Source organism: Branchiostoma lanceolatum, chromosome 7 (genome assembly GCF_035083965.1).
Source record: "Branchiostoma lanceolatum isolate klBraLanc5 chromosome 7, klBraLanc5.hap2, whole genome shotgun sequence".
In the NCBI taxonomy this organism is placed as follows: domain Eukaryota; kingdom Metazoa; phylum Chordata; class Leptocardii; order Amphioxiformes; family Branchiostomatidae; genus Branchiostoma; species Branchiostoma lanceolatum.
In genome coordinates, this window is record NC_089728.1 from 14588463 (window position 1) to 14615536 (window position 27074).

Here is a 27074-nt window from a genome sequence, read left to right on the forward strand (position 1 = left end):
ATGAAATTACACTACTCTGAAGTCATTCTTTCCTTGGGGCCATCAGTCAGTAGAAACAGAGCAAAGGTCTGTATCTGTATCTTTATGGCCGGCGTAACATACCGGTGTGCTACATACCTAAACGTAACATCAGATACAGGAACAGGTAATACAGTTTGACAAAGCAACCTATGGTCTTCAACGATGACAGAAAAATGTCATTGAATTAACAATTAACAAGATGTTCATTAATTAGACTTCAGGTATCGTATGCAGTGAACCTATACTTTTGAAAGGATTATAAATTACAGATGGTGCTCATTTCAACACCCATACAATTTTCATCTTTCTCCAGTGCTACATTTTCATCTTGTGGTAGGAATAACGCATTTTTGTAAGAAATAAGTCAACAAGTTATATACTTGAGTGTAGTCTATCCAGGTATCTATGCATGTATTCAGGTACAGTACTGGTACATTGATTTTGGACCTGTACCTGAATGATTTTCACTGTATTATACCATAGTGTCGGTACACAGCACTAGTCTGAAAAACACACATAAAGATAGGAAATAACCATACTTTATACTTAATGCCAAGATACAGCACGTACTGAACTGATGGTGTCTAAATGTAACTGCCTTTTGAATGGCCTACTTCATTGTCATGAATAATTCAGCATCTGAGCAACTTACCTCTTAACTTCCATCACGCCTACAATGGATGACTTATTGCACTTATCTTTCTACAGGTGTCGGGTAACTTATAGAACACAGGAGAGAACTATCCTTAGCAAAGTCTATCACTGTGTAAGGGGACTAGTTCCACAATATTACTGAGCTTAATGGGGGAAAAAGGGTATTTCAACATTAATCTTTGCCATACTCACAACATCTGTGATATCTACATTCATACTGAGGATTTTGTAGCGTTATACATATGTGGGTCACTGGTAATTAGGACATTACTTTTTGATTCAATATCTTCATTTAATGAATATTAATCTTGCCCAATCAAAGAAGAAGTAATAGGGCAAAGCCTGGGATTGTAATATCACAAAGGAACACTTAAGATGGGGTATTGCTGATTAAAACAATTATGTCAGTTACAAAATCAATAGATACACAGTTAAGTTTGCTCCTTAAGTACGTGTAGTCATAAAAAAGGTTACTATCAGTCACATACGCCCATTTTTATTCTTACAAATACATGTTAATGAGAGAGCCTCATGAGAAAAAGACCGCCCGAAATATCACATACACATGATGTATATGTAAAAACATTTATCTAAATTACTTTTAATTATAGGCAGTTAAGTACACAACATGCACATGTAAAAAGAGTTGAATGCAGAGGCTCCAGCATATAAAGAAATGTTTTGCTGCGGGCTCAAAAACAAACTTGCACCAAGTATGGTCACAGCTTAGAGAGAAATACTCACCTTTTACTGGTCATAGCTCGAGCATGATTGCCATTCATCAAACATTTATGTTATATCTTAATTACATTATGCCATTTAAAGGCCCACTCTACATATATGCATGATTGAATATATGCACTTCTGTAGAGAAATTAAACATGCCTACATAATCTAGAATGATTGACAAACGCTACTACATGTACATGTGTATAATAGTGTCCTATGAATAACTGAGATAACAATACAATTGTCATACATCTATCAATGGGCAGCGACAAGTTTGAAAGTATGATTATCATATCAATATACAACTTTAGGGCAAACAGGGGCAGAATATCACAGAGTTGTGCAGTTATATCTTCTGGAAAAGGATGATTCTCTGTAATACCACTCCAAATGGTACAAAATTGCATCTTGAGATGCCTCCTCATGCGCTGCCACCTAGCATGACCTGTGTGAACTGCAGACCACACACCTGCACACACAATGCAGGTGGCCATTTCTGCAGTGACTGTTTAAAAGATTGTTCTGACCATAAGCAGGTATTGTGTTCATCTAGCAAGTAGCACACAACCACAGATCATTCTGTATTGCATTTGTTAACATAATATCATTGGTCTTATACAAGAAACATGATATTGCTGCATCATATATTATCTGCTGTTGCATTTTGCTGTAAGTAGACAATGCTACATTTGTATTGATCCACTACTTACCGTATAAAGTGTTCTATCTGCACAACGTGACTTCTCATTCCTTGACAAAGACTGGAGTTGATCAATTGAAGATTTAGGTAAGTCCAATTTTTTTCTGTTGGAACTTATAGGTTGACTTTTGATCCAGAATTTGTATTGTAACAGTTTGAAACAACATGTTGCAAATTAGAATGTGTTTCACTTGTTTTGTCGTCTCTTCTACCTCACAAATTTTGACAAACAAATTAACAATTTCAGTTTGTCCACTAACCTCTGCCTCTGCGACCATACTGTCCAGGTGGAGACAGCCATCTTGGTTCAGGACCGTGGTTGCCACGGAAACCTCCACGGCCACGCCCAAACCCACCACGACCACTGCCACCGCCTCGATTGGAAGACTCGTTCTGTGAAAACAACAATGTCATGCAGATTAGAATATTTGTAAATAACCAATCTGTCACCTTCCTTGTGTACAAAGAGTATTTTCATTCAGTGACTTACCAACCTGATGAAACTATTCACCAACAATGTCATGCCTTTTACATGAAGAGGGTTCTGCTTCTTAACTACTATGGTCAACAAGTATAAGTTCTCCGTCCATGCTTAAGCTGCGCGTCACCCCTGCTTATCATTGTGCGGACAGCTCTTTCAAAAGCAGTCTTACTTTAAGCAAGTACATGGACTAGCCCCCTGCTGTAGCGCTTGCATAACCGTGTGGTCTACAGGCTATGGAAATGAACATGGGCACTGACCAATACACAAAAAGGTGTGGGAAAGATATCAACTCGACTTTTAACCAGGCTACGGAATAAAGATCCAGATTCATTGCGTTCTCACCTGTCTTGTTCTCTTTGCGGGCGGGCCCGTGTCGTCCTCCATGGCGAGGAAGTCGTCCACGTGCATGGAGGGAGGGCGGCTGGTGTTCTGCTTGCGCTGGCGGAACACGTCGTTCGGGCGTGACTGGAAGGCCATGCCACGGCTGTAGATGCTGTAGCCTTTACCTCGCATGGGGGCTGGGGGGGGGGGGGCAAATACAGTAATTCACTTTATGTTCACGGTAGCAAAATTTCAGGGTGTAAGGAAAATGGACATTTTCACTGAACTTTAACTTCACAGAGAATGGATGTGTGAAAGAATCATATATAATTTTTCACAGCAATGATAAGTCCACGGTACATAGGTGACCGTAAAAACAGTGAACATAAAGTTACAGTGAAAGAAACAAGAACTACTGACAGTATCATCATACTTTACCTGGGGTTACACACATTAACTTTCTTCCTGTTGCCTTAAGCAAAAACACTACAACTACATTGTAGGTTTCCAAATTTCTATCTCAGCAGGGAAAGGGTTAATAATGTCATAAACATCTAGACACAAATATTGCGAATAGCATAAATTTTCTTGTGTCATCAAAGCTTATATGGGCTGGTCATTGCAAGGACATACCTGCGATACAATGATATTCAACCATTCTTATCCTCCAACTCCAGAACCTAGAGTTAGGATTCCTATACTCTGCTGAATAAGCTGAGTGAGCAACAGAAATTGGTAACAATACTAACTAGCAATATAAACCACTTGTATGAACAATGCAAGAAGAGTTTTGAAGAGTTTTGACATGAATGTGTACCATTGCCATGTCTCTGTATTGGCCCTCTGCCTCCCCAAGACACCATAGGCTCCACTCTTGGCTTGTTCAGTCTGAAACACATTTGTTTAGTAATCACTCATTGCAGCAATTTTACAGCTATTATGGCTAAGATGATAGGAAGGTGGCACACTACATTATCATTCTATATCATTATTCCATATCATAATCATTATGCATACTAAGGTAATTTTGTTCTTTATATGTGGCATTGCTAATCTATAAATAATTGTGTGCAGTGCCACATTGTCCTTGTCTTTGTTCAAATACAAAAGAAAAAAGAAACGCTATTTTCTGTACCTCTTTCTGGCAGCCTTGCCCGGGGGAGTGGGTGCTCCTGTGGAAGTGGTGATGTCCTTCTCTAACTCTGCCTTCACGTCAAAGTCATTCAGGAACTTCTGAGACATGTCAATCAGATCACACTTCACCTGAAACACAAATTAATAAAATCAAGCCTTTCAAAAATTCTGTATGTGTCTTCAGCTTATATACCAAGTGCCTCTGCAATGCCTTAAGCCCCTGCCACAAAGCTGACTCTTACCCTGTGTCATTGGAATTACAAACCTTATGGCTAGCTGGATCTGACCCAGTGTCATTGGAATGACCCCCCCCTCCCTTACGGATATAGCCAATCATGCCCTCCAGACCTTCTTCAGACCATGGTTGGGATTTAGTCATGAGCAAAGTCATCTGTGGTTGGTTGGTTGGCGAGGTTACCTACTAGTCTTACTACTATTGGGAAAGTCATATTTTGCTTGGATATCACTAGAGGAGCAGAGTGGACTCACATTTAGAATATGAGGAAGGCTAGGATTTTTTAACATTTAACCTTCTAAACCAGGACCACTGGTGCTTAAGTCTTGGGATACAACAGAATGTTTCCTACCATGTCAGCTTCGATATCAGCATCCTCGGGAGGAGGAGAGGACAGCCAGAAGGTGGGGCTGACGGAGCGCTCGTCGTACTCATCACCCACGAGATAGATAGCGCGGGAGTTAAACTGGTCAGTGATCTGTTCTGGGGGAGGAAGTGCCGGCTCCTCGAGTTCTGTGGGGAAACAAAAATTATCTTCTGATCAGCACCAATCTGTGATGAGCAGTTTCTTTAGCTCCCAAGTTTGTATATTTGCATCTAGCTCCATCTGGTCAGTTTGTACATTTTGTATTAAGTATTTTCATTGGTTTCTTATTTTTAAGAAAAAAAAAACATCCATCCATTCATCTTTTACTACACTAAACCTAACCTATGCCAGTGAAGCAGGAAGGGTAGATTTGATTTTAACTTTAATGTTTTTTCTTAATTAAGTGCAAGTACCATAGGTACATTTCTACATGTTCACGGACAACAGATGAATTTCATCACGACAATACAGGGAAAACACATGCTAGTTATTATAGAGCTGTTTTTTCCCATAGACAGAATGTCTGGTCACGTACCTTTGGGCAGTTCCTGTTCCTCAGAAGCCTGTATGGACTGTCGGAGGTTAACTGTAGCCTCCATAAGGCTCTCTAGGCTCTCATCTTCCTTACAGCACTCCTAATAAGGACACAGGTCATCGGTCAGAGATGTTCTACAGTTTATGTTCACACCATTGTTTGTTCTTGACATGCAATGCAATTGTCAATCTCAACTTGCCAGCTTTCTAAGGGAAAAAGGCTGTTTTTTGGTGATATTTTGTGCTTGAGTATACCATACATCTACATATGACAAAGCTAAGATCACATTCTACAAAGACATTGTAAAGCAAGTTCCTTCATCAATAAAACAACAGAAAGGTTTCTGGCATATCTTGTTTAATTGTAGTCCATTCTTCACAGGGAAATAAAACTTCGATAAACATGTGTCACTTTGTGAGTGGTATATGGAAAACATATGACTGCAAAACCACAGACAGACAGACCGAAAAACATCACCACCTCAGGCACTAGTAGCCTCTTCCATTGACCCCATGACCTGGAATGTCTTTCAGCGGTAAAGCCAAGCTTGATAAATGACTAATTCTACAACCTCATACTTCCTGTCACTCCCACAACTATGACCTTTTGCCCTTTTCCAGTCGCACTGTGGCAAGATGTGCCTATATACAGCATATTGAAATGACTGCAAAAACACAGACACAAACAGACATGCAGAAAACGATACCTTCATACACCAAGGTAACAAAAACAGAGATAACTTACAGTCAGGTGTTTCTCCAGACTGTGCAGAGGGTACTCTGGCTCGTCTGACCAGTTCAACAGCTCCCTCATCTCCACCCCACTCAGAACCATGGTCCGCACGGCCGCACCCATCTCCTCATCGATCGTCAGTAGCACGCGCAGGAGTTCAAAGGTCGTGGAGATGACAGCCAGGTGGTCAGCGTTGTCCTTGTTGAAGGTCGAGGCTAGTCTCTTCAACAGCTTGTACAGACAGTCAGTGCTCTTCTTCAGGGCACTTTGAGAGGTTTAAGAAAAGGTAAAAAGGTAAAGATCTCATAGCATACAATAGCCGTAGGGGCAGTCGATTGTTGATTCACTGTGTCTTGGTCATGATATTGGAAGGCAGAGCCCATCCCTCTCCTTCCACCACCTTTTACCTCCCCAACTTATGTCAGTTACTCATTTACACCAAGGTCAAATGAGGCAGGTCAATTCTGTTAAACCTTGTGTCTGCTTAAAGTCGTTGTTTTATCACTACATTGAAACTTGTTTTAGTTATTGGGTTAGGGAACAGAAGAGCCTTTGAGTCTGTTATGTTACGGTTTTCCTTATCTAAAGAGATCAATTTTGTCCTGATCTAAATTCTCAGACAATAGAAGTTTAGAGAGCCTGCAAGACGGTATAATATGTTAAAGTTTACCTCACCTAGTTATAAGAGATATCAACTCCCGATTCAACCAGTACTTTCTGAGTGTATAGAAGCTATAGTCATGCTCAGACAACATGACAACAATTCAGAGTTTCTGTAAGATGGTTATGTTACAGTTAACCTTACATAAAGAGATCAACTTTGATTCAATCCTGGCCCTCTTTACCTTTTAAGTGTATAGAAGCCATAGTCATGCTCAGACAGCATGACGATGGTTCGTAGAGCCTGTAGGATGGTTCCGAAGGTCTGCTCCTCACTGCTGACATGGTCCAGTAGGGTGGTACAGATGGACAGCAGGTGGTCCTTACCCGGTAACGAGTTTGCCAGCTGCAACGTTTGATTGGGTTTCATTTTCTGATTAGGGTTTTGATTGGTTGGTTTGAAATTTAATCAGTGGAGGAAGAAGTTCATAGGAAGAGTCATAAATGCTAACATCACTCAAAACACAACATCGTTCAAGAGCATTTTTTTTCATTTGACTGATAATAAACTAAGGAAAATATCTAGAAAGTACATCATTCTTAGTATTGTTATTTGACTGAGGTATTTTGGTCTAGTCCATAGGCTTGGACCCCCAAGGATAGGAAATAATCATTATGTAAGTACGTAGATAGAAATGACTGTGACACACATGTGTTCCACTGTTGCAATTGTAATAAAAAAAATAAAAAAAATGGCTGCTCATGTGTCTTAAGGTGTGAGTTTCACTTGCTGCATTTTTATTCAATGGCATTTGAGAAAAATCTAGCGAAACAACTCATACATTCCAATAAACAAAATCTAAACCTAAACTGATACATTTATTGAACCTTCCAAATGATGTGTACCTGTGAGAAAAAAAGAAAGTTTGCGCTTATACCTCAGCCTTGATTTGTTCACTGGTATACATTTTGTAACCTCACAAGCGTGTACCTGTTCAAGCAAGGATGCCCCACTCTCCGGAGATGTTAGAGTGATATCTGGATCACACATGGACTGGAAAATAGACTGGACAAGAAACAACAACATTCAAGATTAAATCATAGCCACATCCTAAGGAATTTCTTTTTTGTTATAAACAAACTTTGTATGGCAGAAAAACGCAACTGCTACCATCCATTGATGTAAGTCATTCAAAAGAAGGGTTTGATGTGAAGGGATGAACCCCTTCTCAGATAGCTGTTGTTGTTCACCTTGTACATGTAGCACCTAGTGGAACATAGGTTAGCAAGTTTCCTTGCTGTTTCTGTAGCAGGTATATTTCTACAGGAAGGGGCTGCTAGCCCTTCCCCTTTAACATGCTTGAGGCACACCCTCAAACACAGGACCCCCATTTTATGTCACTTCCAAAAGGCGGGTGCAGCAACAACCAAGATGCCCATCCCAGGATTTGAACCCAGTTACCAACTAACTGGAACTAGGGGCAACTGTCAGGATGCTGCCAGTTGAGATACAGGGACATCCCTTGTCACATAGCTGCCATATGTGAAACACAGCGGAGGAAGATTTTCCAAACACCTACCACAACACAGTCTGTAGCCTGGAGGTGATTCTGCTGGTCCGACACCACGTTCATCAGCAGACACAGGAAGTACAGAAGGTCCAGGTACTTCTCATCTGACTTGGCTCTGTAGGGACAGATGGAAGAAACATCCATGTACACATTTTATAGTTGCACACTGCCCTCAACTAGCCTCTGTTGCAGCCCTTGTCTAACTTTTTTTTCAAATAACTACTGGCCTCTGATGGCTGTTAAGACCCGATGGCTGTTTATAACGCCTGGCAGGGCATGCCAACAGATTCTATACATGTATCTTTCCAAGTCTGTAGTCAGGAACATGACAGAGTCATAGAAAATATATAGGGTAGAGAGAGAGAGTATTTGTCATGATAAAACTAAACTTGAGCAAGGGAAAAAAAGAGGCACACAAAAGTTCACATCAAAATTTCCTAGACAGTAAATTGTTCTAAAACAGTAATCTCCAAGCAAGGTGATTTTGGCCTCCCAAACATCTGCTGGGAGATTAAAAAAACACAATTTTTGCCCCACTACCATATAATTTTAAAAAATAGCATCATTACATATAGATAGACAAAAATGAACCATCATAAACACTTTTGGAACAAGTTTGAACTGTAATTTCCAACACAGAAATCGGACATACCCAAATTTTCAACTGAACAATTTGTCAAGGAATGACTTGTACCAACACAGATGAACTTTCAAGCTATCATGAACACTTCTGATCATCCCTATCTAAGTTTATAACACTGCAACTGTTGACACCATGACAGACTATGCCCACTGACCCACTCCTGAGGAGGTGCAGGGCAGGGGCCTTGATGGGAGCCTGGGACATCAGGTCTTCCACCAGCTCAAGCAGACGCAGGGTGTTGGCTGAACACGGCTTGTCCACGGGTCGGCTCTCCTCGCGACCCTTCTCGTTGGTATTGATGGAGTCCAGTACAATGTCAAACAGTGAACTATGGGAAGAGGAAGAATCACTGTCAGACGTCTGTGGCATCTAACTAGCTATGTTACTTTTTTCTACCAAGCAGTTCCATTTTACCCTCTTCTGGCATTTTTTTATTTCTTGAAAATCATACATGAATGTCTACTAGGCCACCTTGTTATGCCATGATCATAATAATAGAAATTCAGCATTCCAATCTCTTCATGGCTAAAATGTAACCCACATTGTAGCATCCCATCCAAACACAGTGCCCGATCGCTCTAGGGTAGGGAAACATATCAAGTACTTAACCCTTGCCCTGCTGGCGTTTTCTACGCAATTTATTTCACCAGCTTGATTTCTTAATCAGGTCATTTTCCCTTGACTTTTTGTGCGCTGCTGTGGCAGTTACTTCTGTATTCGGTGCGTTTCGCTGCGGTGTGATGTGTTAAGCTGAAAATTACAAATTGTACAAACCTGTGCAGGACAGGTGTAGTTGTCTCTGCATCCCTCGTTGTCAGGCAGACTTATGACTGTAGGTGTAATCAAGCCTGACCACCCCCATGTGTCCTTATCTTGGTAGCTCCCAAGAAGAAAGAAACTCCCCTAATCCCTTGCGTCGGCACGATCCTCAGTCTAACTGTTTATAGCTATCCCTGGCCGAAGTACACTCGGGAGGGACTCACAGGAACAACTAAGTTCCATCTCCCTCAGGGTGGGCAGTCTGCCTGACAACGAGGGATGCAGAGACAACTACACCTGTCCTGCACAGGTTTGTACAATTTGTAATTGTCTTCTGCATCCTCTCGGTTGTCAGTCAGACTTATGACTGTAGGTGACTTAACAGCCTGAGGCCAGGTGATCCAACATGGAAGACGACAAGAAGTCTACAAAAGCAGAGCCTGCTCTTCACTCTGTTGTCTCCGGTGAATTCCAAGGGAAAGACCGTTGCCCAGAGCTGTGAAGAATTCTGCAGCCATGTTCAAACTAAGTCGGATGTCCTGTAGTAGAAAGGCGCATTCTCGGCGTTAGTAGCTCACGAAGATAATGACTATGTGACTAAGCTGGAAGGAACCCTAGTCCGCTAGCTGACCAGGGAAGAGCACGTTCTCAGAACTTCTGATGCGAGAAGATCGAAAAGCGTAATCCTCTACAGCTGACAGCAGCACACTGATGACCTGACATGGATTGCTCTGGCTTGTCTTGGCAAGAGTTGAATGCTGCAATCCCGATGAAGTCCTGTCCCTCCTGCTGCGAGACCTAATGCCACCTAAGTGCAAAGGGTTGTAGATCCCAAGGCTGTAGACCTTGGGTCTGTGAGGACAAACTTGCACCATGACAGGACCACAAAGTCGGACTTGAAGGCCGTAAAACAACCCGCTGGCTAGAGACCATTCTGGAGGACGGCGGTTATCCTATGGATGCTGAAGGAGTGACTACCACTGACAGGCAGCTGTCATAGCTCTCAATGTCTGCAAGGATGAGACAAACCTATCCGATGAGATGTGAAGTAGACAGGAACATGACCAGTCCCTGTGACAGAGGAAGTCCTCCTCCTAGCAGGCTACTGGAGGGCTGCAGAGAATCTGCTAGCTGCACTTCCTCTGAAAGTTGATGTCATGGCGGAAGAGATGCATCTTGTGAAGTACCGGTAGCCTCTAAGGCTGCAAGCATAGTCACCCTCCAAAGAGTGGTGAAAAGCTGCCCATGCCACTTGTGTCTTGATTGCCATCAGGATGCAAGCATGATCACCCTCTTAAGAGTCGTGAAAATGATGCATATGCCCCGTCATCATGGTAGTCGTATGCCGACTACCGTGGGCCTCTTCCATGGTAGATGTATACCATCTACCCTGGGCATCTTCCTCCAGCCGTCACTGCATCGAAGAGACTGCCGTTGACAATTCCACCCTGAGACTCAGTGAGAGTGATGTGGAACCCTGTCTTGATCTCTAAACTCTTGATCTGCAGTATTCCGCCGTCCATCTTGCCCCTGCAGATCCAATGGAGGACTAGTCGTCATCCTCTACCTGCCATCTTCCCAAAGGAAAGTGGCAGGCGTCTTCTGCAGCAGAGGTTGGCAAATCCACCCTACCTACTGTAAGGCCGTGGCTGAATCAGCACCACCTATAGCCGCATACCTGCTGCCATTGTCTGCCCGTCTTGCTGTAAGGCAGTGACTGATGAAGTCACCTGTAGCCCTGCACCTGCCGACGTAGTCCGCTGCACCTCCTGCAGTCGGGCATCTGCTGACATAGTCTGCACCAGTCGTTGCAGGGCACCTGCTGCTGACGACTGCCCACCTGGCAGCTAGGTCACAGCGCATGCTGACGTAGGGTGCACCACCTGCTGCAGGATACCTGCTGCTGAAGACTGCCCACCTGGTTGCTGGGCCACAGCGCATGCTGACGTAGGGTGCACCACCTGCAGTGGAGTACCTGCTGCTGAAGACTGCCCACCTGCCTGCTGGGCCACAGCGCATGCCGATGTAGGGTGCACCACCTGCAGCAGAGTACCTGCCGCTGAAGACTGCATCACTTAATGCCCTGCACCTGCAGAAGATGACTGCAACGACTGCTGCAGGCCACATGCTGATGGAGGCTGCACCACTTGTAGAACACCTGCTGATGCAGGTGAAGCAGACTGTACCACCTGTTGTAGGACGTCTGCTGAAGTAGTCTGCTCCGCCTGCTGTAGATCTCGGCAGGTTGAAGTAGTAGCTGGCGTAACCCTCTGGGAAAACCCTGAGAAAGGGAAATCCCTACAGATGGTAATCTGTATGGCAGGAGATGCTCTCAGCTGGAACCAACACCAGCCCTGCACTGCACTGCACTGTCTGCCATCTGCTGGGCCTAACTGCAAGCAGTTAGGGTGTGGTAGTCGATGAGGTCGTACATCGGCGATGGACCAGTCCTGAGATGACCGCAGTCAAGTCTCAGAAGTTGCAGGATTCTGCCTGATGACCATCTCTGTAGTCCCTTCACTTCTATGAAGCGATGATGCCAACTCTGTGTAAGGTGGCAGGGGTTGGTTGCAGATGCGGCTAAGTTGTCCAGCTGACCAATCACCAACCCAGAGACGTCTGCTGCAACTTCTTAGAGCTCCCTGCTCAGAAGTCGGCCAGACCCCAGTTGTGCAGAATCCTCTGTTGAGGTCGAGAAGTCGCTGGCCTGATGTTCTTCCTTGGCCACTCCTCTGACACGAGCTGATTGTCGTAGGTATGGAAGCTGTGTGCTGACAGAGAAACTGTTAATAGTTTGTGCACCAAACTCGTCTCAATGACACAATGCAAGAGCTGAAGCTACTCTCGTGTTCAGGACTGACAAGTCTGTGAGGATATCCTGACTGGAACGAAGTTGCCCTCGCTCTCGAACCTAAGGAAGGTACGCGGACAACAATGCCCTTGGTACCACGAGTGGCTGCTGGTTTGCAGAACTTCGCCACTCTGGCCGTTGACTGGAGGCATCTACATGCTCAAAAACTCATGAACACATACAAGATACAAGAAAACCAACAACAAGGCTAACAATGTGAGCCTAGCTGATTGCAATAAGATTCTCTAAGGATAAGGTTACCCTAGCCTTCTGGTTGTGTGGAGCCCAAAGGAGTGGACGTTGACCCTGGCAGTTGGGCTGTGGAACAGCAGTTGACCTTCTGTCCATCATTCCGCCTGGATGAGATGTGAGTCGGATGACCACCTCCTTGGCTTTACCACCCTGCCAACAGCAAAGACTTTATTGTCGTCCTCGACAAAGTGTAGTACTGTAGTACTACTGACGCTTGTGTGATGGCAGAGTCTCCGGAACACACGTGATGGAGCCGGAGATGAACCCACAGGGTCAAGCAGTAGAACTTCATGGCTGCCCGGACTCAAGTAGCAGCAGTAGTGGGTTGGGGATATCTAAATCGCCCCAATTCGCAGGTTGAACTGACAACAGTTGAGTGGTTCACCTGCCTGTGCCTCTGACAACAATCAAACAACAACAAACCCAGTGAAAGAAACTGGGAACTGTGACAAGCTAAAAATAATCCATAAATCAATGGACTAAAATCATGGTCTGTATACAGAATCATCAAGATAAACACAACTGTAAAGTATGTACAGATTAAAAGCAACAATAGTATCCAGCATTCCACAAAAATGCATGTGAAAACAGCTATCGTTGAAGGCACAGCTAAAACAATCCATAAATCACTGGACTAATCATGGTCTGTACTTCAGACAATACCATCAAGACAACACAACTGTAAAGTTATGTACAGATAGAAAAACAACAATATTATCCAGCATTCCACAAAATAAAAAGCATGTGAAAACAGCTCTCATTGAAGGAACAACGTAATTTCTGACCATAAAGGTAGCCGCGGCTAACCGTAAGGGAGGTCCTACTTGCAAAGGACCTGCTCAACTCCGCTTGTTGGAGCCGATGAGGCGGCGCTCGGATGTCGAAGACTCCGAAGAACCGCTGAAGTCTCGGCTGTTCGATGAGGACAGCCACACATCTTCTTCTTCTCCAGCTGCCGAAGTCACGGAGGACGGAAGCCTCCCATGGACGCAGGGCGAATCGTTGCGTCCCTCTTACTTCGTGAAGAAGCTGTCGACGTAGTTCGAAGCTTGCTGGAGTCGGAGATCTTCTGGACGCCAGCAAACGCATCTGGGCGCAGCGAGGGCCAGTAAGAAGTCACCAACCCTAAAAAAGGAGAAAAAATGCTTCCCGCCAGGAAGCGAGCATCCGTCGGAGACATGCAGACCCTGCAGTGTGGAGAAGTCACGAACGCTGCCCTCCCCCACTCGCCGCTGAAGTCTCCTCGGACGAGCCGCTTCAAGGCCACAGGAACGCTGAAATCGGCGACTGGAAAGTCGAGCCGACCGCCAACTGGCCTCTAGAAGTTGGTGCGGCGCTGGCATCTCAGTAGAACCCCGCTGAGACGACTCTTCTTCTCTTGCGCTGCTTCTCCTGAAGACAGCAAGATGGCGGCGCACTGCGAGCATGATCAACATGTGCGTGCGGCCGCGCCCTCTAGCGATCCGCAGTGGGATCGCAAGGGTCTTCGGTCCCGGCGCCATCTTCTCCCTGCCGCCGGCGCTGACAAGACGTCTCGTGTGTGGCTGGAACCACACTGCAAGCCCGCAGAACAGGCGGGCCGACGCGTAGAAACTCGTCTGAAGAAGCCATGGCGCGAGGAGAAAAACTAAGGGGAAGGAGCACCAACTAACAGTTGGTTCCTGGCCGTTTTTACGGAGAAGGACACACGGAGGTGTGTACACTAGCTTAAAAAATTTAGACTGAGGATCGTGCCGACGCAAGGGATTAGGGGAGTTTCTTTCTTCTTGGGAGCTACCAAGATAAGGACACATGGGGGTGGTCAGGCTTGATTACACCTACAGTCATAAGTCTGACTGACAACCGAGAGGATGCAGAAGACAAATAACCCCAACCTGTACACATATGGGACTTGCATACAGGCTCTGAAATGTGCAACCCATATACAATGTATAAAGGGGTCCTGCAGAACAAGGGTTAATGCAGCAGTTAACATCTGAAAAATGTTGAGGTGAAATTTAGTGTCTCACCGTACGACCATGAGGGAGGTGGGTGCAGCCAGGTCAGCCATCTGCCAGCACACCCGCTTCAGCAGCTGCTGCAGCTGCGAACAGCCTGAACCTATAAACAGGTGACACAGGTGGAGTTGTTGCAAGAACGCTGTGAGAATTTGGTTTCCGGCTCTCGATGCATATCCAAATTGCATGTGTTGCAGTCTTTGGTACACTGCTCATTGTACTCATTAATAAAGAGGAAGAATTCCAACCACATATTATACTCTGTATACTGTACATACATGTAGCATTTGGACTTCTATCTACCATTATAGTGGCCGACTTTGATCTTTCAGTAGATACACTTCCATTTTCTTTTAGTGGAACATACCAATAAACTTCATCAATGGAAATCTAGTAAAAAAAACACACCCTTTTGACAAGCTACTGAAATAGCAATGTCAAATTATAAATTTACGCTTTGAAAACCTTCAATCAGAATGAAGAATATGAGTATCATAAGATATTAGTACTCTGACAATAAGTGTTTGATTACAAGAACAAGCTACGGTGAAAACTGCCCAAGAAGACCACACAGGGGACCTATGAGTATATAATCTGGTCTATGTGGACAAGTGGTCACTACAGACAGGATTCTTAATGCTTGTGCCGATGGGAAAAATCATCTAAGGGACCACCAAAAAGGTGGTGACTTGTACAGGTTTGACTGTAGTTCTAATTCTACCACAGTTGTCTGACCTGCCAGTGCCTTGATGACCTGCTGCAGCTCACTGCTGTGGATGTGGAGATACGCACTCCACAGTTTACGGTTGTTCAGGGCTAATATCACATCATCAGGTGACAAAGACTAGGAAAAACATACAGGAGTTACATGTAGATGACATTTGAAATGAGTGTTCCAAAACATTACCTGCATGAAAAATGTTTTAGTGTGTTTGTCTACTCATTAGTGTGTGTTTCCAGATATTTGTAGTCAGCATAACTTATTGAAGATACTCTGGATGGATTGTGATAACATTTGGTATGTGGGTATTTCTTGGGGAGACAAAGGTCAAGGTAGATTTAGGGCCTCCTAGTGTGTGCCCTTGGTAGTGCAGCAGAACCTCTGGTTTTTGTATCCTCTGTCTTGATTTTTTTGTGGCAGATAGCTTTAGATGTAAGGAAGAAGTGCTGTAGATTTCCTATAGGTCCCCGGTTGAAACAACTCTGTAGTCAAGTTTTTACACAAAATCTGGTGGTGTAGAGGTCATTATTCTTTTTTAAGGTATACAACCAACTGTAAATATTTAGCAATATTTTAAATGTGTTTGCCTATGTGTATGTGTTTGTCAATATCTGCAATCGAGCTTGAAATAAACAATAAACAATACAAACAAATCTGTCCAGATATGCAGCTTGTACTCTTCAGTACAAACCTGGTGTGTTACACCATGAGGCAGTTTACCGGGTGTGTAATACATCAAACACAAACAAACAAACAAACAAGCAGGGAAAATAAAAGCAAAGTAACCAGAAGTTAATGAAAGGCTCCCCACCTCCCGGGCCCCCATGGGCAGGGGTAGTGGCAGCAGCTCAGACAGCATGGTGAGCCCCCCCAGGAACGCCTCCGGTGCCGACATGATGTACTGCAGCACCTCCTTCAGCATCATGGACCAGGTCGTGTTCCCCAAGGCTGCAAGTGGAAAATAGTCACTTGTACTTTAAGCTTAAGTGAACAGCTTCACTAGGTTGGTACATTTGTAATTCATTGGTTTAAAAAACTACTCTCGTCATGAAATCTGAGGGGGGGATACAAGATGAGTCCTGATCTGCTGTCAAAAATTTCTCTTCATATTTCTCCCAAAAGTTACTGTTTCTCCACTACTAAATTTTGCTGCAGAGTCCAATAGCAGCACCGCCTAGCAGAGAAAACACTAACTGCAGGCTGACAATTAAAGCTGCTGAAAAGAAATTAGCAGTTTGTGCAAAATGAATCACTGACTCCCACAGTCCCAGCATGGGACCAGATTCTATGCACAGAATTTCAAAACACAATAATATGTCAATGTTTCCCAGTCAACAATATCTTTTCATCTTCATTGCCCCTTAACCTTTAGCACTCTGGAGTAGCCGTTTGGCACCCAATTCCCCATTGGTTACAAAGTTAGGTAGCAGCAAGATGGTCAAGCACAGAAATTTTGCCTCCCACCTTCTTCACTGTCAGACTTCTGTGTGACGGGAGGCTGTGTGAAGGTCAGGAACACGTCGATGACGTCCGTCTGCACGCGCTGCGTCTCCTGGATGAAGGTTCCGGTGGTGGGGGCGGAACACAACACCGTGTGGAGCGTCAGCAGCGACTTCAGCAACCGCACATCTCGGAACTGGGACACAGAATACGAAAGGGATACTGCAAATCTTGAAATGTTCAGAGGTTCTATTTTCACTGTTTTTGCTGTGACATCTCCACTGTAAATTCATGACACTGTGACAATGTGCATTTCTAATGTAGTACTACAAAATTTTTTCAACCATGAACTTCACATTCTACTGTAAAATAAAGTCCCCTCAAAAATAAATGAATTTACAGTAAAATAAAAATAGAGGCAACTAATATTGTAGCTACAAGTGGATCACAAACTCAAACAATTATAACGGCAAGATGCTAGGGCTTCTTATAGTCCAGCGGCATAGCTGAAAAATTGTGCAAATTTGTCTAAAAGCACGAAATTTGGTACACATGTAGTTGAATGTATTCTTAACAAAAATAGATATGGAGGCATCTCAATTTTTGCCCAGAAAATATTTTACGGCCTTTTTGGCTATTTTCCTACCAAAAATGTATATTTTGGCTCCTGTGTCCAGGTATTTTAACCAAATGACCTGAAATTTGGTATGGAGATGCTTATGATCTATGTCGACAGGACTCTATTTACATTTTTGGCATGCATTACTTAAAATGTGCTTTTTTGCCATTTTCGGACCAAATATGTACATTTTGGGCTCCTGTGCCATGGTAATTAAAGCAAATAACCTGGAATTTGGTGTGAGGGTGTCTATGATATAGTTACACATGGCCTTTGTAATATATTTTACATACATCACTTTAAAAGCGTTAATTTTTCGATTTTTTTGCCATTTATAGACCAAAAAAGTACATTTTTGGCTCTTGTGTCCTTGTATTCAAACCAAATGACCTGGAATTTGATACGGATGTATGTTTCGCAATGGGGATGGGAAAGGATAAGTTGGAAGAGTCCATGTAGTATGGGGGTATTTTAGGAAGAGTCCATTGTTGCTCGTGGGGACCAAAATTTTTAAAATTCAATTTTAAAGTGGGTTGTTTGTATTGTCCAGTTGTGGGTAGAAGTAATACAAGGAAGAAGACATACAACTCACACAGAACTTTATCTTTTATGTGATATTCATTTGGAAACAAACCACTTTTAAGTTTATCGATACATAATTGGCTTTGCTAACACTTTTGGCATATTACTAGAATTGTTTTTCGAATTTTTTGGCTATTTTCAGAACAAAGACGCACATCTCCAATTCCTATGTATTAGACCAAAATGATGTGAAATTTGTCATGTGTCTGCCTTAGTAATGTACACTGGCCCTTATACAAATGTTTGGCATACAGCCTTTCTAAACGATTTTTGAAATAAAAAAATTCTCAACCAAAAATGTTTACTCTTGAAGCATCCATTCAAACAAAGGGGGTCATATTTTTGTATCTCACCCATATTATGGTTGAAGACCATTCTTACCCGTGGGGATTTTTTTTAATTCTAAGAGGGACTGATTGGTTTTAAACTCAATTTTGGACTGAGGTGATCCATTTTTTGAGTGGAAGTATTTTAGAATGGTGCCTTATGTATAGGTTGCCTTTGGAAGAGTCTGTTATTTGCATATAGGGTCAAATTGAGAAATCTCAATTTCTTACTGGGATGACTTTGCAATAGTTCACTTTTGGGCAGAAGTTTTTTCTTAATATTTCGATTTGCCCAAGTGTTCTTTTGGGACAGTCCATTTTTTGCATGGGTAGGAGTATGGGCGAAACATGCTGTATTTGCTCAGGATCAAATGACGGCCTTTCTAGTTGCTAAAAACATTTTGTTCAGCAAGATGGATCACAAATGACATCAAATACCCCTTTAGAAAGTCAAAGAATTGTAAAGCATCATCGAAACGAAAATGTCATATCTTATATGTGGCTAATCTAAATGTCATGGTTGTCTCACTTAAACGGTCTTCTGAAGCGACAGCCACTTTTAAGAGGGAGGGAAACCCACCGTGGCTATGATTTCTTCCACCGATACTAACGTTGTGGTGCACTTGGCGTAAAACTTAAGTGTCCATAATTTGGCTCATATCAATTTTTAAGGATCTAAATGGCTAATCCTTCAACTTTTCTATTACTGTAAATGTTACATATTGAGGGGAAGTGAATATCCTTTTCCTCTGGTAGTTCACTCCCACTTCTTATAGACCTTTTCCTTACATTGACCATTGTGGTCATTACGCATGGAATACAACTGTGATTTTGACATCTTGACACCAAAAATGTTTCCTTGGAAATCCCTTCCCGATTTGTTCTCACAAAAAATGTACAGCAGCTTTTAAATTTCACCACTGTATTCGTTAATGACAAGTTCTCACTTCGTCTGGACTGTGGCCGATTCATATTGGTGAGGAAGCAGTTGTGAAGTGCCTAATTTCTGCAGGCAATGTTTTGCTTCAAAATTGTATATGTGTATAACAGCCAGTGGTCTCTTAAACTTAAGTTGCAAGAATCTTTCCAGGAATAGACCTGGTTTGCTGGACTTCAACAGCCCGTGCAAGGCCAAGGAGATAAAGCATGCATTAATATTCTTATTATTCTTAAGTGACAAGACAGCATTAGGCCACCCCTTCATCTTCGTTCTTGGCTTTTGACCTTGTTAGTGTTGGACCTGCCAAACTTCAATTATGGTGAATGCAATTGCAAGTTTTGTCATTGAGTCAAAACCACATCACATTAGAGACAAAATGCTGCAATATGTAGATGTCATTTAAATTTTCCCTCATCAGAATGGCAATTTTGGCGAAAATCACTGACACATGTGTTGCAATATTCTGCTTCTAATGTGATGCGGATTTAAAAGTTGCAAAGATCCCGGGGAACCCCACCAGGAAACCAGATAGTAAAGCACTTAGGACAGATTTTACCAAATGTGGGCATGGTATGAATTTTTGACAAAAAGGTAATTGGCATTTTGATAACTTTTGACCTACAATATTCATAATTTTTGGCGTAGCGGGGGGGACTAAAATTTTAAAACAATTACACAGGGGCGCTTAAAACATCTTGTTGCATCAGAAAATCCGGGCTATTGTAGTATTTGGCATCAAAACCTAGTGCCAATGCTGTTCAAGACTTTAAGTCAAATCAGGAGAAGCTGACACATCATGCTTCATGTTGGCCATGCAGCCAGGTCAGGCTACGACACAGTGATTGTGTCATCGGAAGGTACAGACGTCTTCCTACTCTGTTTGGCATTCAAGCACTCAATTCCACCATCAATTTTTTTCAAGTGTGGCCCGGCGCGGATGCAGACACGAATAGGATATATTTCACGAATACGATATATTAGTATCGCGAGTGCGGTCATTATTTAAAGACCTTTGCAACAGTCTCCTTGGAATGCATACCTACCCCGGATGCGATACTGTGAGTGCGATTTCTGGACGAGGGAAGTTGGGAGCAATTCAGCTTGTTAAGGAAAACAGAGACTTCCGGGAAATGTTCAAACAAGTATGAATGGAATGGGTCGGAGCTATCAGATGAGCTTTCAAGAAACTACAGGATTTCACTTTCCACATATACTCTTCCCGACCAGTAACAAGCGACGTCAATGAGCTCAGATACAGGCTGTTCAAATTATGTGGCAGCAGTCTGGGAGTGCAGCCCGTCTATTTTTTTTCTTCATGTTAGTATATATTTTCTTATCTTTCTTTTGTTCAGGCTGTAGAACTTGAACTCAAAACAGGAAGAAAATGAACTTGGCCAAGTCTTGATTATGACGGGAAATGATGAGCATTCAAGAATGTTTGTTATACCATGTAGCAACTGTGCTGTGATAAGTTGTTACTTAAGCACCGTTTCCATGGCAACCGTCATAAAATCTGCCTAACTGTATTTCAAAATGCCTTCAAACATAGTTTAGAGGGCCTATGTATCACAAAGTAGCATAATGGTAAAAATCTATAATTAACGTTTAGTACTTGTAAGAAATTAAGCACGATAGCAGATCCAAGATGGCCGCCTAAATGGCGCATGTCACCTGATTTCTTAGGTAAAATAACTTCTACTTATTCTTTACCTAGCTGAAATATTTTCTAAGAGCCCTAATATTAGTAATGGATCATTCAGGGGTGTTGGCCAAGTCTTGATAATGACTGGAATTCATAAGCATAAAAAATGGCTTGTTTAGTAATTTTCCCTTGCTTGAGAGAATTGTATTTTTCACCGTTTCCATGGCAACCATCATAAGATCTGCCTAACTTTATTTAAATACAACACAAGTTATAGTCATGTCAAAAACATTTAGCATAATGGTAAAAGTCTTCGATAAATGTTTAGTACTTGTAAAAAAATTATGCTGCAAGTTAGCAGATCCAAGATGGCCGCCAAAATGGCGCATGTCACCTGATTTCTTAAGTAAAATAACTTCTACTTATTTCGTACCAAGCTAAAATGTTTTCTAAGTGCCCTATTATTAGTTATGGATTGTTTAGTTTCATTGGTCAAGCCTTGATGATGAATGGAATTCAGAAGCATCCAAAAAAGGCTTATTTAGTAACTTTCCTGTGAGAGAATGTTATTTTTCACCGTTTCCATGGCAACCATTATTGAAATCTGCCGAAGTTTATTTCAAAATGGCCTTAAATGTACTTAACTGGTCTTTGTTTAATCTCAACGTATAGAAATACCAATGAAAAAATGGTTGATTATTATTAAAACCACATGAACTAACTTGATATCATATAGACAATTTTTGGTCGTTCTACGGTTTTGAGTGACGTCATCATATCACGTGATAATTCCTAAAAAGCTGGACATTTGACATGATTATCATGCATGATGATAAAGTGGAGGAATCAACCTTTTCAAAAAAGTAAGTCACCCTTCGTCCCTCTGTTTGGTACCAAATGGCTATTTTGAGGGACCTGGGCCATGGACTGTCCCCTCCAATGGCAATGAACACAAGTAGCATATATCAATAACATAAGACGTGATTTCATTTTTTTAAAGTTTTGTTTAATCTAAATATAAGTAAACATGTCAATATTACTTCCTGCATGCACACTAAGGCAAACAGAAAAACTCCCCAGAAAAAATTAGGTTTTCAAAAGCGATTTATTGGCAAAACTTAGATAAAGTACAGCAAAAGATTTCCTTAGCAACAGCCTTAGCAACGGCCTTTCAGGTAAAATATGCATCGTAATGTAATTCTATATACACTTATATCTCCTGACAGAATTGGTGGATTTCGGCCATTTAAAGAATAAAATGCTGTCAACATTGTGACGAATCAGACTTCAGTATCAACAAAGGTCCCATAGGTACCTAAAAACTTTGCCTGATAACGGAAAGTGAACTATCCATTTTTTATGTTAAAAAATGGAAAATAAATTAACTTTAAGGACGAATAATTTTCTATAGAAGCGTGTTGTCTTAAAAAAAATAACAGATTTACGATCCTTGTGGTTGACTTTTATGATAAACAAATTTTCATGAAGAAACATTAATATTTAATCTTTTGCCCCTCGCCCTTATTAAGGGTACTAGAACGGTCAGTCTATTTTGGGTGTTCTAAACTTAAGATGCCGCCACGGCGCTCCTGGGCCGAAATGAAAATGCCTCCATATCCAGATTTGTGCAGGATATGTTCAACTACATGTGTGCCAAATTTGGTGCTTTTAGACAAAATTGCACAATTCAGCTAATTTTGGGAACTATGCCGCTGGACTATTATAACTTAACCTTCTCCCCCCTACCTAGCTATGTGAATAACGCAAATGTCGTGTTGAGGGCTGAACATGGAAAAGGTTAATCAAATATGTAATTATAAAGTTCAGATTACTGTGAAATTTGTCTATGAGCAGATTTAAGAATTATCAAATTGGAAACATTTTGTTCTTCAATTCTTTTAAAAACTCTGAGCAGAAACGGCGGAAAGGTTTTGCCTCACCTGGACAGAACCACTACCGAGCAGCTCTGCAAGCATCGTCTTGACAACAGCTAGGGCTGATGTTACCATGGCAATCACCATGGCAGCCTGAGTGCCAGGATGTGGATGACCTCGGCGCCAGGGGTGCAAGAGGGCTGTTCCCAGCTTCTACAGTTGGGAAAGAAATTAAATCTTTTCAGCTTGCATGCAGAAATATACATGTGGGTAGCATGCATAGTCAATGGTTAGCGACCCGACCTTTGAAACTAGAAGCTGTGAGTTTAATTCTGGCTGTGTCGCCCACCTGACAAGCACACTACCTGAAAGGGTTGCAGTCCTTGGGACGGGACTGTTAAGCCGTGGTCCACTGTACATTGTGCGTGTCAAAAAGAGCTAGGGGAATTTGAACAATGAACCTGTAAAATACTGTACATGGCGTCTGTCTTCTCTGTTACGACCAGTGGAAGAATAGCTCTTCAGTGAGCTACAGTGGATTGATGTCAATTTCACTTTCTCTATCACTTTCATGTCGACATGTATCTTCATCCAGCTTAGCATAAAGTTACATTTGTAATCTTCCACCTAGTACTGACATGGAAGACTCTATGCACATTTTACACAGGCTCAATGTTGCTGGGAAATTCTAGCTCTAAACTTTACAGTGGAGAATGGCCTAATGCCCCATCTCAAGGATGGCAACCCTTCTCAGAAGAGTTTCTCAAATCATATCAGAAGTTAAATACAATCACAGAATGACAAAGGAAGATATAAAATGACAACTTATAATTCTAGAGTTTGTAGGCTGTAAAAGGGCCTACATGGGGTTTACCTGTAGCATGATGATGAAGATCTCCATTGCATTGGCAGAGAACAGTTGGATGACAGACAGATTCCACTTCAGGTCCTTCTGCCCACCTAAAAAGAAATAAACAAGTTTCACTCTCATGATAACCAACCAAGTTTGCTATCATCCAAAGACTTTCCACAAGTTAAAAACCATGGTGAAACATGTAGAAACTCAAAAGCAAACATTTTCAAGCAAATGCAAGATGTTTCTCTCCATTGATGCTGTCACAGATACTTTTCCATGACCACCTAAAGTGGTCCCATCCAAGACAATCACCCTTCAGTGCCACCTAGCTCTAGCAGGGATTACTGCAGTCTGTTCATTGAGACACTGTCTACAAATTTCCTTTAATTTCAGACAAACAAATATGAACACAAATATGTACACAAAGTGGTCCCATCCAAGAGAATCACCCTTCAGTGCCACCTAGCTCTAGCAGGGATTACTGCAGTCTGTTCATTGAGATACTGTCTACAAATTTCCTTTAATTTCAGACAAACAAATATGAACACAAATATGTACACAAAGTGGTCCCATCCAAGAGAATCACCCTTCAGTGCCACCTAGCTCTAGCAGGGATTACTGCAGTCTGTTCATTGAGATACTGTCTACAAATTTCCTTTAATTTCAGACAAACAAATATGAACACAAATATGTACACAAAGTGGTCCCATCCAAGAGAATCACCCTTCAGTGCCACCTAGCTCTAGCAGGGATTACTGCAGTCTGTTCATTGAGATACTGTGTACAAGTTTCCTTTAATTTCAGACAAACAAATATGAACACAAATATGTACACAAAGTGGTCCCATCCAAGTGAATCACCCTGCAGTGCCACCTAGCTCTTGCAAGGATTACTGCAGTCTGTTCAATGAGATACTGTCTACAGACTGCCTTTAAAGTTTAAATTTCGGCAGACAAAGAAATATGAAAAGTACACTAAGGTCCGTACAGTGTGCATTAGCAGGTGGACAGCAGAGATGTTTGAGGATCCGGAGTGAGGTGGTCACAGATGGTCCCACGACGTTCAGCCGGTTCAAGTCCAGCTCATCCGACCCCACCTTGACCAGCTCCACAAGACCACAGATGGACGACAGGTCAAAGGTCAGACCCTTCACAGGCTGCAGCCACTTCCTGATGTCTATCAGTTTGGGGTTTGCATCAGGAGCTGCAAAGAGGTAGGAAAATGGATTAAGCATTCTTAATAGAAGAACACATCAGTTTCTTTTACTATGGTTGTCTACAGTTTTCTTTATCAGTAAACCATTGGTGTTGGGATCTTTCAATTGTAATATTCCTGGCATCCACTGGATTTTTCACATCGTTTCCCTTTTACAATGTAGGGAAACATTTTAATGTCCTTTTAAAGCAATTTTCCCTTTTCGTTCTCCCATGAGAGTCACAACTACTTTAAACTCTCTTGCTCTCAACAATCTTATCTTCATGAAGAGATTTCTTTTGACAAGTCAGAAGCAAACAGACGACTGTAAATTCAGTTACTTTTGCAGGGACTTGATTTCTCAAAAGGAGGGAAAAGGGCATTTTCGTGGTGTTTTGAGTTTGCAATTGAAACAATTCTGTACATGTAATGCATTAGTCATACATTGAAAATGAACATTCGTTGTGTCATTTGTGGTGAAGAAGTCACACTAAAACCACGGAAATAAAACTATCGCAAACATTTAAAGACTTATACTGTAAGTTATAGTATCTCACAAGAACTTCACAACATAGTGGGAAACGCAAGTAGCTAGCAGTGCCCAAGATGCAACCATAGCTTTAAAAAAGTGTCATGTATTTCAACCATTTCTGAGGTGTCTCCTACCTTGCTCGCAGACAGTCAGTAGTCTCTGTGCATATTTCTCCAGCATGTCCACGTTGTCTGAACCCTGCACAGTCAGCAGTAGGAGCACACAGGCGTACTTAAAACACACCGACTTACGCAGATTGTTGTCTGTGTCTTCATCTCCTAGGAGGAAAAGGGTAACCTCCATTAAGATTAATCTGCCGGGTTACATAAATCCGCCACTTTGAAAAACAGTGGGTTTGAGAGATCTCTAGTGCAGCAACCAACAGGTATGGACAGTTTAGATATACAGGAGTGCATTGTACAGGGGACATTGGGTTGGAGATCTGTTTGGACGTATCTTTTCAGGATGGCAGAATTATGTACCCTGGTGGAATTATGTTAGTAGATGTCAACACATGTTACTCGTGAATAATGTCATCAAGTTGGCAAATGACTGAATAAGAAAGTTATTTTTTTACAACCATCAAGAAGTTGCAACAGCCGACATTTCAGTAACTGTCTTGTCAATTCGTTAGCTGAATACAAGACGGGGAAGCGCCAGGTCTCCAGTCCCAAAAAAACTATTGAAGAGCGTCATTATCATTATATATGAAGACATTTGGTGTGACATTCTCTTTTAATGTAATATCATCATACACAAAGCTGGTGTGTCATGCCCAAGGCTATTTCATATGTTGTGCCTGTCTGTTGTGACCTTACCAGTTGACTCCACAAATGCCAGCAGACATGTCAGGTTTGTTTCCAGTCCCAACACATGAACAAATGAGGCTCGACCTGTTGGAAAACAAACAATAAACTAGAGTTCCCCGAACACATTATCTTCGCCAAATAATCAAGGCTTATTATGGAGAGTGATTGACATTTACGTGCTTATCACCCCCTGCAAATTTGATCATGCACCATACCATTTGGACGTTATGATTGGGCGAATGAGTCCAGTCTAGATGGGGTTAAAAATCATTTGGACTAGTATATGTGTACAGTGTGCTGGTACAAATGTATATGTTATAACTGATCATGAAAAAATATGAGTATGTTGATATTATATGGGCCACAAAGGTTCAATATTGCAGTCTTGTAAGTTGAAAGTGATGATGAAATGGCACAGTCAATATATATGAATAGAATAAATCTTTATTCCATATCATACACATTTTGAAAGACATAGTACATGTACATGTACATGTGACTTTTCGGCACCTAGCAGTGGTGCAGTTTTAGTACAGTGTACTCTCCAAGCAGAGGAGTGGGTCTGGCTGGTTTTTGTCGTGTTTTTAGGTGTTTTTGTCAGGCTTTCTATTTTGTCCCCTTTTCATTTATGTCGCCAATCGTGGTGAACAAAAATGCCTAAACTGAACGCGTTAAAAACCAGCAGGACCTCTGCTTGGAGGATAGTTTATTTATTTGACCTACATGTACGTTTATGCAAGGCCATCTGGTTACATGACCTGACAGTCCCATGTCCGATTATGAAATGCAGTGGGTTAACAAACTTTCCTTTCATTACCTTCGCCGAGAAGGTTATGCAGTGAGTAGCGTTTGTGTGTGTATTTGTTTGTGTGTTTGTAACGTACAGCATAACTCGAGAAGACTTGGATGGATTTTCTTGATATTTGATAGGTGGGTAGGTCTTGATGAGACATG

General features: G+C 42.1%; 1 protein-coding gene across 7 annotated transcripts in view; it reads right to left on the bottom strand.

The window, feature by feature from the left end:
• LOC136437819 (protein virilizer homolog) overlaps window positions 1-27074 on the bottom strand; it is a 99077-nt gene that overhangs the window by 40396 nt on the left and 31607 nt on the right. For 6 of the 7 annotated variants that reach the window (XM_066432315.1, XM_066432313.1, XM_066432314.1 and 3 more), the window contains exons 20-39: window positions 26130-26204; window positions 25446-25589; window positions 24573-24788; window positions 23604-23689; window positions 22796-22942; window positions 16771-16942; window positions 16118-16254; window positions 15321-15429; window positions 14598-14688; window positions 8881-9054; window positions 8093-8198; window positions 7504-7578; window positions 6758-6945; window positions 5925-6177; window positions 5181-5280; window positions 4631-4791; window positions 4045-4172; window positions 3727-3797; window positions 2931-3106; window positions 2365-2497 (exon numbers count right to left, since the gene is read on the bottom strand). In XM_066432315.1, the coding sequence (XP_066288412.1) occupies window positions 2365-2497; window positions 2931-3106; window positions 3727-3797; window positions 4045-4172; window positions 4631-4791; window positions 5181-5280; window positions 5925-6177; window positions 6758-6945; window positions 7504-7578; window positions 8093-8198; window positions 8881-9054; window positions 14598-14688; window positions 15321-15429; window positions 16118-16254; window positions 16771-16942; window positions 22796-22942; window positions 23604-23689; window positions 24573-24788; window positions 25446-25589; window positions 26130-26204 (2742 nt within the window). The remainder of the gene's footprint in view (window positions 1-2364; window positions 2498-2930; window positions 3107-3726; window positions 3798-4044; window positions 4173-4630; window positions 4792-5180; window positions 5281-5924; window positions 6178-6757; window positions 6946-7503; window positions 7579-8092; window positions 8199-8880; window positions 9055-14597; window positions 14689-15320; window positions 15430-16117; window positions 16255-16770; window positions 16943-22795; window positions 22943-23603; window positions 23690-24572; window positions 24789-25445; window positions 25590-26129; window positions 26205-27074) is intronic. The other variant, XM_066432312.1, reaches the window with a different exon arrangement.